The sequence below is a fragment of the Cottoperca gobio genome, chromosome 9 (assembly GCF_900634415.1).
Source record: "Cottoperca gobio chromosome 9, fCotGob3.1, whole genome shotgun sequence".
NCBI lineage: Eukaryota > Metazoa > Chordata > Actinopteri > Perciformes > Bovichtidae > Cottoperca > Cottoperca gobio.
This window is the reverse complement of record NC_041363.1, coordinates 11,302,981-11,316,325: the sequence shown is the minus strand read 5'-3', so window position 1 is coordinate 11,316,325 and position 13,345 is coordinate 11,302,981. Positions and strand designations below refer to the sequence as shown.

At 43.2% G+C, this 13,345-nt stretch overlaps 1 protein-coding gene across 3 annotated transcripts in view; it reads right to left on the bottom strand.

Annotated features, from left to right (window-relative positions):
* The window catches only part of emid1 (EMI domain containing 1), a 50,596-nt gene extending 39,469 nt beyond the window's left edge, over window positions 1–11,127 (bottom strand). For all 3 annotated transcript variants that reach the window (XM_029440192.1, XM_029440194.1, XM_029440193.1), the window contains exons 1-3: window positions 10,591–11,127; window positions 4,256–4,369; window positions 2,989–3,092 (exon numbers count right to left, since the gene is read on the bottom strand). In XM_029440192.1, the coding sequence (XP_029296052.1) occupies window positions 2,989–3,092; window positions 4,256–4,369; window positions 10,591–10,760 (388 nt within the window). In that variant the 5' untranslated portion in view covers window positions 10,761–11,127. The remainder of the gene's footprint in view (window positions 1–2,988; window positions 3,093–4,255; window positions 4,370–10,590) is intronic.
* Window positions 11,128–13,345: the final 2,218 nt, after the last annotated feature.

The window sequence follows — 13,345 nt, the reverse complement described above, 5'->3', positions numbered from 1 at the left end:
TGCATGCCGGCCCCCTCCTGTGATAAGCTCCAGCTATATTTATTTTAAGTTCTGTCCTGTCATAAATCAAGGCAAACATATCTACTGCTGTCTCCATCAAAATTAAGAGGGCAAAAGTCCGAAATACCTATGAATTGTACTGATTTCCACGACTGCTGAGAGTGCAATCATCCTTCATTGCTGTACTGTATGTTGACGCTGATGCAACCTGTATGGGAGTCTTTGAGAGCCAGCTCTAATTTAATAATGATGCTTTAACATTTTTACATGGGTTACATTTGATATTCTGGTATCACAAAATTGCTCCTAAATGAGGTATAATTTTGATATTTGTGTTTGATGTAGCACAAGTTGGGATATCCCTTCTGAAAACAAGCATGTACTTACTTGGAATGCCAAAGCCAACCAGGCATACATTAAATCCCTGGTTCTGGCAGGCTATGAAAGTGCCTCCATCTGCAAATACTTAGCCTTTTTTTCTTTTCTTAGTCTCAATCAGAGATAAAGACCATTGTGTTCCAGGTCCACAAGTAAGACAATATCTCCCAAAACCTCATAGAAAACAATTAGGACGTAGTAATTACACCATTGGCCTGGAATTCGAGCCAAGTCCTGAGGTTGGGATGAGTAAATAAGAAAAAGAGAGGACATGTGAAAGGTGCCTGTCTGATGCAACGTTAACTTACTTCACTTGGACTCTGATGGAGTAAGTTTGTTTATCAGCCTGGATGTGATGTAATGTTTTGCTATTGGAGCTCTTTGTTTGAGTGTGATAGGCCAAAAGGCATGGTGTGAACTCTTCCCATGATGTTCTCTCATTTATCTCTGCGCTCTGCTGCTTTGGAAACGCATAACCTAAGACTTAAACAGAGACACTTTACTTCAGATTTACATATGTTGACCAATCGGCTGGCAGGCAGAGGGGTGAGAACAGAGGGACACAAGAGAAAACAACTCTCTCATCTCCATTTAAAATATAACCATGTCTTATAACACACTTCCTTTCCTCTCTTGCACCTTAAAGCAGCCCCAGCCCCAGAGTCCTCCCGGTATGGACATTGTTGAGATCTGCTGTAATGCAGAACGGCCTTGGGAGTCAGACGTGGCCAGGGGCTTTTGGTATGGCCTGGTGAGAGAAGGGTGGAAGTAAAGGCACGGCACATTTAAAGTAAATGAGCGGATCATACACATTTTCCACAGTCTGTGAAAAGCAGACAAGAAGAGGAAAAGGGACGATGGGAGCAAAGGTATATAACCAACACAGGAACTCCAAAAGAGGTCTTTAAAGATATATATATCCGGTGAGATTTACCAGATCAAAAGCTATGTTTTTAATGTCTGTCCTAGACATTAGATTTAGAAAAGGATGATAGTTGTTTGATATTTTATATAACACAGGTGCTTTTTGTAATAAACCTATTTATTTCAGCCTAACTCCAGGTCAAAGTGCTCAAAGTCATCTTGAAATCCACAAAGAAATGCGTAGAGATTTGCAGATGGAGCCACAAACCGGTATTAAGAACCTGGATTTTAAACTTGCCCCCACTGAACTACGAGTGCAGCTTTAACTTCACTTGGCAACACTATGGCAACAGATTTAAGCACAGTCTCCAGTTTTGCCCGTGCGGCAAGCTTTTATTTCTCCTTAAAGCTGCCAATGAGGCAGACAGCAGCGGGGTATCAGGTTCTGTGCTGGCAAGAGGTTCTGCTCACGCGGCAGGAGCAGAACAAAGCGCCGGTGGCCCTGGATAGCATCCATGGTGCCGGAGAGTAAAGGCCCTGTGAATGGGACCTGTCACTTCCACTCAGCGCTGCCTGTGATCTGAGCCACCCGGAACGACGCTCAGATAAGTGGCTAATCCCAGCATCCCTGCTGGCTCAACAGCCCCCTACTGCCATGACAACCGGAGGGGAATCTCCTCCAGCAACAACTTAATTGGATAATTTCCTCCCTGTTTGACTGTGTGTTCCTCTGCTTTTGTTAAGTAAAGTCTGGGTTGTCTCACTCTCAATGCGTTCTTTGACTTTGAGAGTGGGGAAGGTCTACGACAAGCCTGACATTCAGGCAGTTTTTTAAGTGGAGACATTTCTCCAGTTGAAGCTCCACTGCAGCAGCCTGCAGTCCACTGGAAGGGCTGAGAGTTGCTCTTACAGTAGTTCACCTGGGAGTGGTAGCACAAAAGAGAAACAGAACAGCCTCGGCTTTCAGCGCCGCAAAAAAGTGACCACTTTATCAACTGTAAACAATTATTGTCCTTTGTGTGGCAAAGTCTGACGATTTACGTTAAGTCCTGGTTCCCGGGATAAACAGACGCTCCACCCTTCTCCCCAGACTACAGAGACACGGGGGCCAGTGCCAGGGGAAGTCATTATACACTGGTGGTATGTGTGTATGTGTGTGTGTGTGTGTGTGTGTGTGTGTGTGTGTGTGTGTGTGTGTGTGTGTGTGTGTGTGTGGTGGGCAGCTACTGTACTCGCAAAATGAAAACAGCAGTGCTAGAATGCCACTTTAAGAGCATGAGGACTTGGTTCCAGCTGGGATATAAAACTCAAAACCACACACACAAAATAAAATCCACCCTGACGTACAATGACTCTTAGAATGACCACATTAAATCTGATTAATAAAGTGGAGGTATCTGACTCACCCTGAAGAGGCTGAAGGATCTTATTTCTTAACTTCATTTAGAAGACAGAAGCTGCGTTATGTAAGTCTAATGGAAATCACTCCTGTTTTAAAGTATTACTCGTACACGTGTATTGGAAGGCACATAGGCTGTAAGACAGCAATGCAACGCAGAGGGTGATAAATGGGTACGCTGGAAGGGATAAAGAAGGAGAAAAAGAGGAAACAGAGACGCTCTAAACCATTTCTCAGTCTTAGATCGTGGAGAGATGATGGCCCCCTTCAAAGAGCCACAACTGCTGTTCATTTCTATCAGCTGCTGTATAACTAATGAGTGCATGAGTCCTTCTGTCTTGACTTACCTTCTTCACAGGCAGCGCCGCTGAATCCTGGACAGCATTTCCACTCCAGAGAGGTCACAGTGCGATACACCACTTTATAGGAAGGTCTCACCACGGTCCTGTAGCTGAAAAACACACACCAAATCTAAAGCCATGACACACACACGGGTTACGATAGCTGTCTGCGTATGACATGATCTATCTGGCGTGTGATCTGTGAGCTTTGTGAAGAAATATGTATGTGTTCATTTCTCTGTTTTTCAGTTAGTTGATTCAAGTTATTTTTGATGACTTTGTATTTTTCTTTTTAACTGGTGCACTTTGATTTCTTACGTTTTTTTTATTTCCTTCATTTCCCAGAATGCTCCAAGGAACAGTTGTTCTTTACTCAGAACACAACATGTGATCTATTGCTGAGACATCGACATCTTATGATAGATTTCCTCCTGAATGAAAGATGATTCACTCACTGTCCTGACAAAACCTGCTGTTATTCCAACACAGTGGTGCTCAAGCACGGTTACCCCCCATCGCATCATTGAAATACCCTAAATTAGGAACTTTTGCTGTGTTACATATTTGGAGAGGTTCATTAAAGTTAATTTAAATAAATATCTAGTCACTAAAGTCACTATTTATCAATGAATAAGGTAACACAGTGGTGATTGAGCCTATGTCTCACTGATGAACGTATTGCAATATTTATATATTTGCAATATTAAGAGTCTGTGGCGACATTCCCGGAAAGAATGCTGTATTAAGTTACCGCTAATGTAAAAGCAACATTTCCTACTGCTGCAGCTTCACAATAAAAGCATTTAACAGGCGAAACACGAGTTGACTTTATGAATAAGTACAGGCAATGCAATGCGGTCAGTTTTGGAAATTATTTTACAGTAGATCAGATTTAAATGTTGCAGTGAGTAGCGGAACAAAAAGGAGCAAATTCATGATATCTACGTCTCGTCATCACAAATCAATGCGAATGGTATTCTGACTCCCTTGCCTCGGTACGGTCCAAACAACATGACATGAACCGCAGTAATACATAGTGAAGCTCAAATAACCCTCTGTGAGTCAAAGAAGAGGAATGACTATAATAACTATATTGATTTTGAAAAGGAGAACTGTTTTTCTGCTATTAAACTCCACCATAGTTGAAGTCTAGAAAAATGTCAAAATATCAAATAACACTCCGACAGTAGTTGTTTTAAGTGTTTTAAGATGGGCTCTTTAAAGAGAGTGGTACAGCAGTAAGCGGTAGCGTAGAGTAAGGTCGTCTTCTCACCTGCCTCCTGTACATCCCTGAGGCCAGCGGCACGTCTGGTAGACCCGCTGCAGGATTGTCCCATTCTGCACCTGGCAAGTCACTGTCTTGGTGACCGTATGAGGACACCAGTTCCTGAAGGGAGAAAAGGAGTGAGTGAAAGCCAGAAATGCAGAGTACAGAATAAAACATCGGTTGTTGTTTCTTTAGATACAGTCACATTTTCAACGGATAATAATTAGTAAGGAAGAACGGTTTATGTCGTCAAATCACCTTCAAACAAGTGCACTCACACTATAGTACGCTCACAAAAGGAACTTTTGTTTCCCCGCGGGTTGAGATTCTTCCCTCCCTTCCCCCATCCTTTTGTTTTGAAACTTCTTTATGGTGTTTACATGGTTTTAATCAGTCACGAGATTTGCAGGAGTGCATTGTGGGCTGTATTTACACTGCAGTGTAAGTCTCTTATATCAATACACATCCGTTTGCATTTGACTCTCAGAGGAGGTAAAGTCCCTCAGGAGGGACCCATACGGAGATTAGAGTCTTTCAACACGGGTTAATTCTGGGTTATGAGTCCACTCCCTTTCCAGAGAGGCTTGGGAAGACATTACATCAGGTTTAACTGAGGCTGTTAAAAAAAATTGACCTGCTAGGGGAGTAACGCTTATGTAAAGGTCAGAGGTTAAGATCTGATAGTGAGGATATGATCCCTTAGAGCAGGCTGAGGCAAGTTCATTCAGCACTTGATGCCACCTTAAGGCTTAAAGCACCAAGTTATGTTATTATATTTAATAGATCATTCATTTGAGAGCTAATCGGTATCTGTTTATGGGAAAAGTTTAGCTCGAGAGGCCAGTTTCATCCCCCTACTTATCATATCAATAAAACCCTGAAGGGTGATTACTACTTTAATGTGTGGAAAACACTCGGGCTGTTTTGAGCTGCCATATGCTACTATTATTTTATCAACAATGCAGAGTACAAATACCCAGATTACCTTCACATGGCTACTGCTGGAGGAGAAAGAAGGACAACAATTACTATGGGCTGTGTTTACACAATCAATAGATGTATAGAGAGTGGGCCCTATGTAGGAACCACAAAGGAGACTGTGTGGCTCGTAGCCAATGTGTTAGCAAGAGCGGGAGGGTGTTCCCACCAAAGTCTGTTTGTCAATATGTGAGACCATATGTTTGTGTGTGAGACGGTTTACACTAAAGGAAACTGCCAAAGGCGGAGGATGCGAAGCAGCCCTGAACCAGCTCCCATTAACAATCACCACATGTTGTGGCGGCCGCACACACAGACCTGAGCCAGCGAGCAGAGGCACCTCTGAGAAATGTCTGAATACTCCTGCAGGTATTTCTTTTTTGATGTGAATATGTCTCTGCTATAGTTTTGTCTGGATGATTGATTCGTCTTGATGATTTTCCATTCATATAACAATCATGTGGCCTCTGGGATAATGCCATTTTGAAAAAGGGTTACCAGATTAACTTACAAAATGTAAAATGGACTAATAAAACGTAAAAGGTGTGCAAAAATAAGACGGTTTGAATTACTCTTAAACTTCTCAAGTAAAGCGAGTATGGATTCATCTGTCACACATGTTATTTAAATACAGGCCCACCCTTCATGTATCTTACTTAGTGTATCCATCAGCCTTAAGGCTACAAAAATGAACATGGATCTATATGATTACCCTATGATTGCTCTCCCTTGTCCAGAAAAGAAATCCTCTAATCATCAGTGGAAAATGTCAGACATTGAAGCATCTGTGGTCAGGTAGAGCCGGGAGTAACGGGAGGGAGTACTAACCCCAACTCCTCCCCACCACTTATTCTCCAGACCCAACAGATAAACATCTGAGTTTCCCAGGCTGAGAGAAGGTTTCACCTGGGAACAGCTAAGATTGTCATCAGGGGGTACGAGGAGGGAAGTGGGGGTGAGTTTTATGGTCTCCCCTCTCTTTGCATTGCATTTATGCAATTACCAAAGAGGAAATGCCAACAGCTGCTGCTTCAGTGAATGAAATATCAAAAGAAGTTGGCATAACAGTTTACAATTTCCCAAACAGATTGACAACCAATACCTGCATTAACTACTTAACTGATTTACACGATACATAATAAGTCAAAGGCAGCAAGAACAATACTTCCACCACTGCAGAGAGGATGGAGATGCCTAAAGATAATGTTATTAACTGGATACAGGTAACATCATTATCTCTAGGATAACATTACATTACAGTTTTACTTACAGCAAATAACTTTCCTCATTTTGTTAAAGAGAACCATTATAAAATGCTCCATTACATTTTGTCTGGCTTTATTCATACACCGGTGCTTGGTGCCTTTCACTCTAAAATGTTTCATAGTCAACACCTTCCTCTTACTGGAGGGTTTCTTATGTTATGAAGTGTGAAACTCACCAGCACCATGCTGTTTCAGTGGCAAAAGCACCACGCACGCCCTCAGTGAGTATCAGGTCTCTAAGCACACATGGCACACTCTGAACGCCGGGCCCAAGCTAAATAAATCATCAACCATCGCTCACAGTCACACGCAGCCACAGCCAACAGTTATGAAACCAATCCATAATCTTTAAGGGAAGGAAAAATCACAGCTTTGTCGCATCTGTTCCTCACATACAGATGCCAAGACAGTAGAACAAATGGAGGGAGTCAAAAATGGGCTGAACTCTAAATGAATGCAAATGCTGACCAAGAGCTCATGAACTCGCCGTCATTTGGCCTTGTACGCAGTCTGCATCTTTCATTACAACACTACTGAGTTAGTGCACTTTCTGCAACAGACTGTGTGGGGAGGAAGAAGCTGGGAGTTAAGCTGTGGGAACTGACAAGATGGTTGATGAGGGCATGCTGGTGAGACTCCGGTGAAAAATGTCCCAGTAACTCCCTTTCCATCCAACCATCCGTTTATGTACTGTGGGAGGAGAAGCACTCAAAGATATGTTTGAAATGCAGCATGGATAGAAATCAAAAGGAATTTCTCTAGATTTCTGTCTGTGGGAAAGATACTTGAGGAGAACAAAGGACAAAAGACAGATGTGGCAACTAGCCAGACAGAGGAGAGGAGACAAAGGTTATTTTATCATAAGGTCACACAAGAGTGCTTCCGATGGGAAATGGAAGAAAAAGACAATTATGAAGCACTGTTGGTCCCACGGGATGTCAAGGAGGCTGAGACAAATGTGGTGCAACAACAAATGACAAAGAGAGAAATAGAGAGTACAGTAACATTAATGAGGAGAGAGGGATACGACATTCCTGGAGTCATAATAATCTGAAGCTTCAAGGAAAAACCGAAAGGACCAGAGTAGCCTATAAGAGAATAGTGTAAAACACACTAATAATTTGAAGCATTAGTAAATGAAGTTAATAGATAATATTAAGGCTGGTGGGCTATCATATTGCAGGTTCAAAGCTGCTGTGTTTTTTCCATGTGCACAGGACAGTGAAGATCATCAAAGCACCACAGTGAGGCCTTCAGGGTCAGGGCTAATTGACTCTCGCAGCAGCCTCGGAGGAACAAGGAAAACTCTCATTTGTCTTTGTCTGTCGTCTGTTTCAGGTCTGCACACCTGTGAGCATTGAGTGTGTATTCGTGTGCAATGGGTGCGTGCATCTTTAAGTGTTTTAGGCTGGAAGTACAAAGGGAATTCCGCTCAGCTGAAGAACTCACTTATATCACACTATGGTTCAATGCAGCCTGATATTAAGTCATGAATGTACTGCTGAGACACTGACCTTGTGGATTGGTGACCTGCAGTTTACAGTATGTAATCGGGGCTCTGATATAGGGTTCATTTTCATTATCGGTTATTTTTTCAATTATATTCCTGATAAATGAATAATTGTTTATAAAACGGTGCCAAAGCCCAAAAGTCAATGTCTTGTTTTGTCCAACCAAACAGTCAGAAACATAAAAAAATATGTTAGCAATGGGAGCAGACTAGGGAAACATGCAAGATATGTCCGTGCACAAACATTTTCCCACCCTTTGGTGGCCACAGTTTTTCACCCTAGAGCAGAAATTTGGCCTGGAGTTCAAGTGTTTGTGAGGTTCTTGTGTTCTTATAAAGTGTAGGGCTTTAACTGACAACTATTTTCATGATCAATTCATCTTTTATTTCTTTAATTAATTGTTTTGTCTAAAAAACATCAGAAAAATGTCGGCCACAGTTTCCCAAAATGTTTTCCAAGGTGTCGTGTTAAAAGGTCTTATTCTGTTTAGCCAAAGAAATCCGGTTTACAAAAATCTAAAACTGCAGCAAATCCTCACATTGAAGATGGAACAATCAAATTTGAGAAATGTTTTGCTTAGAAAGGGACAATTATTCGACTAATCACTGCAGCTCTACTCTGGTATATTCACTACCTGAGAATCATCCTAATTAAGGTATCAGCCGCCAGTGATTTAATGGAGTTTTTCAATTGGTGACTGCTTCCTAATACTCATAGAAAATTGTCCTTGAGCACATACATTATTTTAAGTTATTTGAAATCTAAAGCCATTCTGCTTTAAGCCACTCAGGGCTCAGCCTACTGGGATCTCTGTCATCTTCATTCCCATGCTTAAAGAAAACGTGGATATGGTTAAGATGGGTGAGGAATGAGGGCGGCCACGAGGTTCAGACTGCCTGTCAGACCATGACAAGTCCTCTGAGGGAGGATAAAGAAGTGGGCCAAACAAGAAATAAAGAAGCAGCTACCTCCGTAACCCCTCAGTGTACTGAGCTCATATAGTTGTTAAGACCGACAAGGGTGAACGAACACTTTATCTGCTCCTCTACAGAGCGAATGCAAAATTACTCAAGAGTTGTTAATCCCCTTTGATTTGGGTAATCACTGTGTGAAGACAGGGCTGGTGTGGGAGGAGATTCTTAGAGGAGGTTTTCCTGTGACAGAATAGGTCCCAGAGTCTGCTAAAATTAATATCCATTTCCTTTGAAGTGCCTGAACCCCAAAGACAAGTTAAGTTTCTGTCATTCAATGTCAAGTTGCTAATGCCCATGAGGGAATCTTCTGCTCTCTGAAATCCCACTGCCACTGTTTGGCTTTGTTGATTTGCTTTCACAGATGAGGCCAGACAGCAGGTGGACTGAGCTCCTCTTATGTCACCTTACACTCGCTGACCTCTCTGCATCTGAAGACGGTGGCTGACTCACACCAACAACAGCTCCATCTCCGTCTATCCTGAAATTCCTTTCGTTTGCCAATTACAAACAGCAGCAAACCCACTGTAAACTCATCTACCCTTCCCAGAACAAGCCCAGATGCGCTGAAGTCCCAGCTGCTTGTGTTTAGTAAACATGTCCACAAGCCGCTGGCCATTAGTGACAGGGGAGCTGTGCAGAGAGGTGAGCCAGTGGAGCGAGGCTGGGAGCGTTGAAAAGCCACCTGGACACACCCAGAAGAAAAGGTCTCATCAGGGAGAGAAGAGGGTTCAGCCTCCAGGCACATTTGGCCCACACACCGTAATCAGCACACACTCTCAACCTGACAGCATAAATATTTGTAAGATGGGAAAAGTCCTCTCATCATTAAGCGCTGGCTAGTCTCCGAGCCAAACACTGGCTCTGTCCAGGAGGGGAGCAGAGCTGGTTGCCTGTGTGTTTAGTGTCACTCTTTGTCAGAAACACCCTCGCCATTGCAGAGGGGGAACAATCATTTCACCATCTCATCCCCGTTTTCATTCAATGACCTTTTCTTAAACTATCAATCTTGTGCCCTTTATTACAGGCATCACTCCCTCATTTACTGACTATAAAACGATAAAACATATTCAAGATGCATCCTGTCTTCACCACTGGGATCCACATCTGAGCAGGGTTTTTTTACGTGGACAGATGTGAGGACCAAAGGTGGTGCTTTGAAGAGCACCCTGACAGCTGGGAAGGAGCAGATGATGGAGTCATTGCTGCTGCATCTACTGCTGAAGGGCTGAAGAGCACACACACACACACACACACACACACACACACACACACACACACACACACACACACACCTCAGAGACCGTGGAGTTGGAGCAACACAGAAAGCGAATGAACGGGGATAACAATAAGGACGGGGGTCGGCAGAGCAATGTGTGCTGCCAGCACAGGAAAAAGGAAACCAACTGTCAGGAAGACAATAGGAGCTGGTAGATGGATGGAGATGGGAGTAGCTCTGCAGAGTCATTGACAAGAGGATACAAAAAGGTTTAAAAATAGACCGCCGAGGCAAACAAAGGGTTATTGTGTGGATGTTTAAACACAATTGAGGATTAACATACAGCACAGTACATTGTAATGATTCAAAGTGACTATAGAGTGGTTGCTTTCCTTACCTTTTCTGATAGACTGAGGAGTGAGAGACTGCTGTCCCGGCTGAGTAGGTTTTGTAAAGTCCCGTCTTCCAGGTCCCGTCAACAAACGTGGTCAGCCAGAGTATCAGCACAGTCCAAAGCAAACTTTTACTACAAAGCACGGACACGCTCTCCCGTTGGCGCGGTCCCATTTCCGTGGCATCAAAAGTGGGCTACGGCCAGAAAAGTTCAAATGAGCCCAACTTCCCCCCGGTAAGAAAACACACCGGTTAGTGAATCCAGCTCGGAGGGGGAAAAGTGTCAAACAGCAGCGGGTCGGCAGGAGAATACGAGCATCCTATTCACTAAAGTAGCAAACATGCACTTCTGTAGACTACTAAAACGGTGTCTGACACTCGTTTGTGTGTAAAATAACCTGTGTTTAAAAATCCTAAATTAACTAAAGAAAATTGCCGCCCTATGACAGAGAGCCGACATGTGAAAATAAACCTTGAATACTGCGCGTGTGGGTGTTAAGTGTGCGCGTGTGTCCTCCTCTCTCTATCTGCTCTGCCTACCTCCGTCTGTCTGTGCACTCACTGCAGCGGGCATGACACCACTTTTATAGTCTCTTCGGGTCTTTTAAAAGCACAGCCTGCTGGGTCTTTTTTACCCTGCCCCGTTTCAACCTCTCACAGAGCAAAGGACAATGCGTGCTCAAGACGACGGCACATTACGCATTGTATTTTGTTCTAAATGAATTATGGGCTGCTGCTGAGTCCCAGGCTCTTCTGAAATCACTGGAGCTGTGCCTTTGATGAGTAATAGTTTGTTGGTGAACAGACAACTGAATATAAAAGATATTATGACTAAGTTCTGGTGTTATTGAAAAATTATATATAGTTATATATATTAAACGCCCATAAAGTAAGGTTCATCACAGTATTGTTACCATCATGCTTCAACATCTGTCTGTCTCTCTGTCTATGCATGTTTTTTGTCTTTTAGCAGTTGTCTGCAGCCTCTCTGTCAAAGCCATCAGGCAGACAGTGGCTAAATAATAGTTGAGGTTACTGTAACCTCCATCAACCCATACATGTGGGACATGTAGGTTTACAGTGCAAGCAGCCTGTAACCACAGGTCTGCCGCCCTGCTCCAAACTAAACACTTAACTGGCACTGCAACCAAAAACTCTGGCCCAAGATGTATATCTGTGGTTGGAGGTGACTACACGTCTCAGGCCCTAGCGGCTGAGCGGCAAGTCTCTCCAGCTGCAGAGGATGCAGCAAAGGGCACTTGTGCAACTGGCTGTAGTTTTGGTGAAGTTCTCAGCTAATGAGAGATGGTGTTAACACTTTGACACTCACATACAGGCATTCAGACTGGCACTAATCACCCCCTATATGCTACAGGAAGAAAGTGGCAAACAGTCCGTGCACTCGAATGGGACAGAGTAAGCCCACCTGCTCTCAATAACAAAAACGGAAACTGTTTGGGATTGGGGGGTTGGGTAAGGGCTGGAAATGATGTGTCAGTTTTTTGTTTCAGGGCACCCATGGCATTTTACAAGGCCACTCAGCGCAGGGAATAGTGCTAACAGGAACTAGGGTTAATGTTAATCCCTCCAGTCACGAGCAGCTGAAAATAATTTTGACCTCTGAGGGCGCAGACGGGGGTCGTTTCCATTGAGAGGATTTCTTTCCTTTCTTATCCCGTATTATTTTTACACTCCTGCTTCCATAACTTCCTCCCTGTTTACTGTGAAAACAGAAAGAGCTGCATTATTGTCTGTGAGCATTTACTGATAATCTGCTTACTCATATGAAGTGTAGGTTCATTAAACAACATACCTTTCTTTCCCTCTTTTCAACAGTGAAACACAATTCCTCCCCTCCTGTGTTAGGTCATAAACATGTCCTAATCTTCACTCTTTATGATAGTCGCACCAGTTAAAGTTGAGAATGGGCCTGTGCAACCTTTACCCTCTGCCATATAGAGGGGGGGCTTAAAGGCTACACAATACAGTAATGAGAAGCATGACAGTGATCTCATATGAGGTAAGGACTCTTAAGGAAAGAGACTTAAATGTAAACGCATATTTCCATGCTGCTGCTTGTTTTCCTTATGGTGATTTCAGTCTATAGGTCACAGTTTAGTCTAATCAGCATATCCCTATGTACAGCTGCAATGGCACAGCTCAGGCTACATGATGTATGTTGCACACGTTATGACTTAAAATCTTTTTATTTTTAAATCTGTGTTTCTGTGACCTCACTGCCACGCCAGCTGCCAGATCTGCAAGGGCCGTCTGATTTTAGGAGTAAACTTCACCTGCTTTGGCATGCTGACCTCAGCAGCCTCGATTACTCAGCGCTGCACTAGATCTGTTCATTAAATGTTACAGTGAAGCACACTCTGCTACCTATACTGCAGAGAACAGCTGAAAAGCTACTTGGGTAAAGTGGAAAACTTTAGCAGCCTTTGGTCAATGGTACATTTTCCACTGTATGCAGCAGATTGTGTTCCCTTTACAACCTCAGCAGAAATATTCTGCATCTACTGTTCTTTTTAGGAATTGACCGAAGTCTTAAGTATTTTTGTTTAATAAAGAGAAACATTCAACATGATTGAACTGAAATGCAAACATTTATTAATTAATAAAGAAGTAGCAGACCTTTAGGGCTGAACGATTACCCCACTGTAGCCTGTTGGCACTTTAGCCCCCTGTAACAGCAAAGAGAAATCCCTGCAGCTACTGCCCAGAGTGAAGCGCTCAGTACTGAGGTGTGCTGCCAT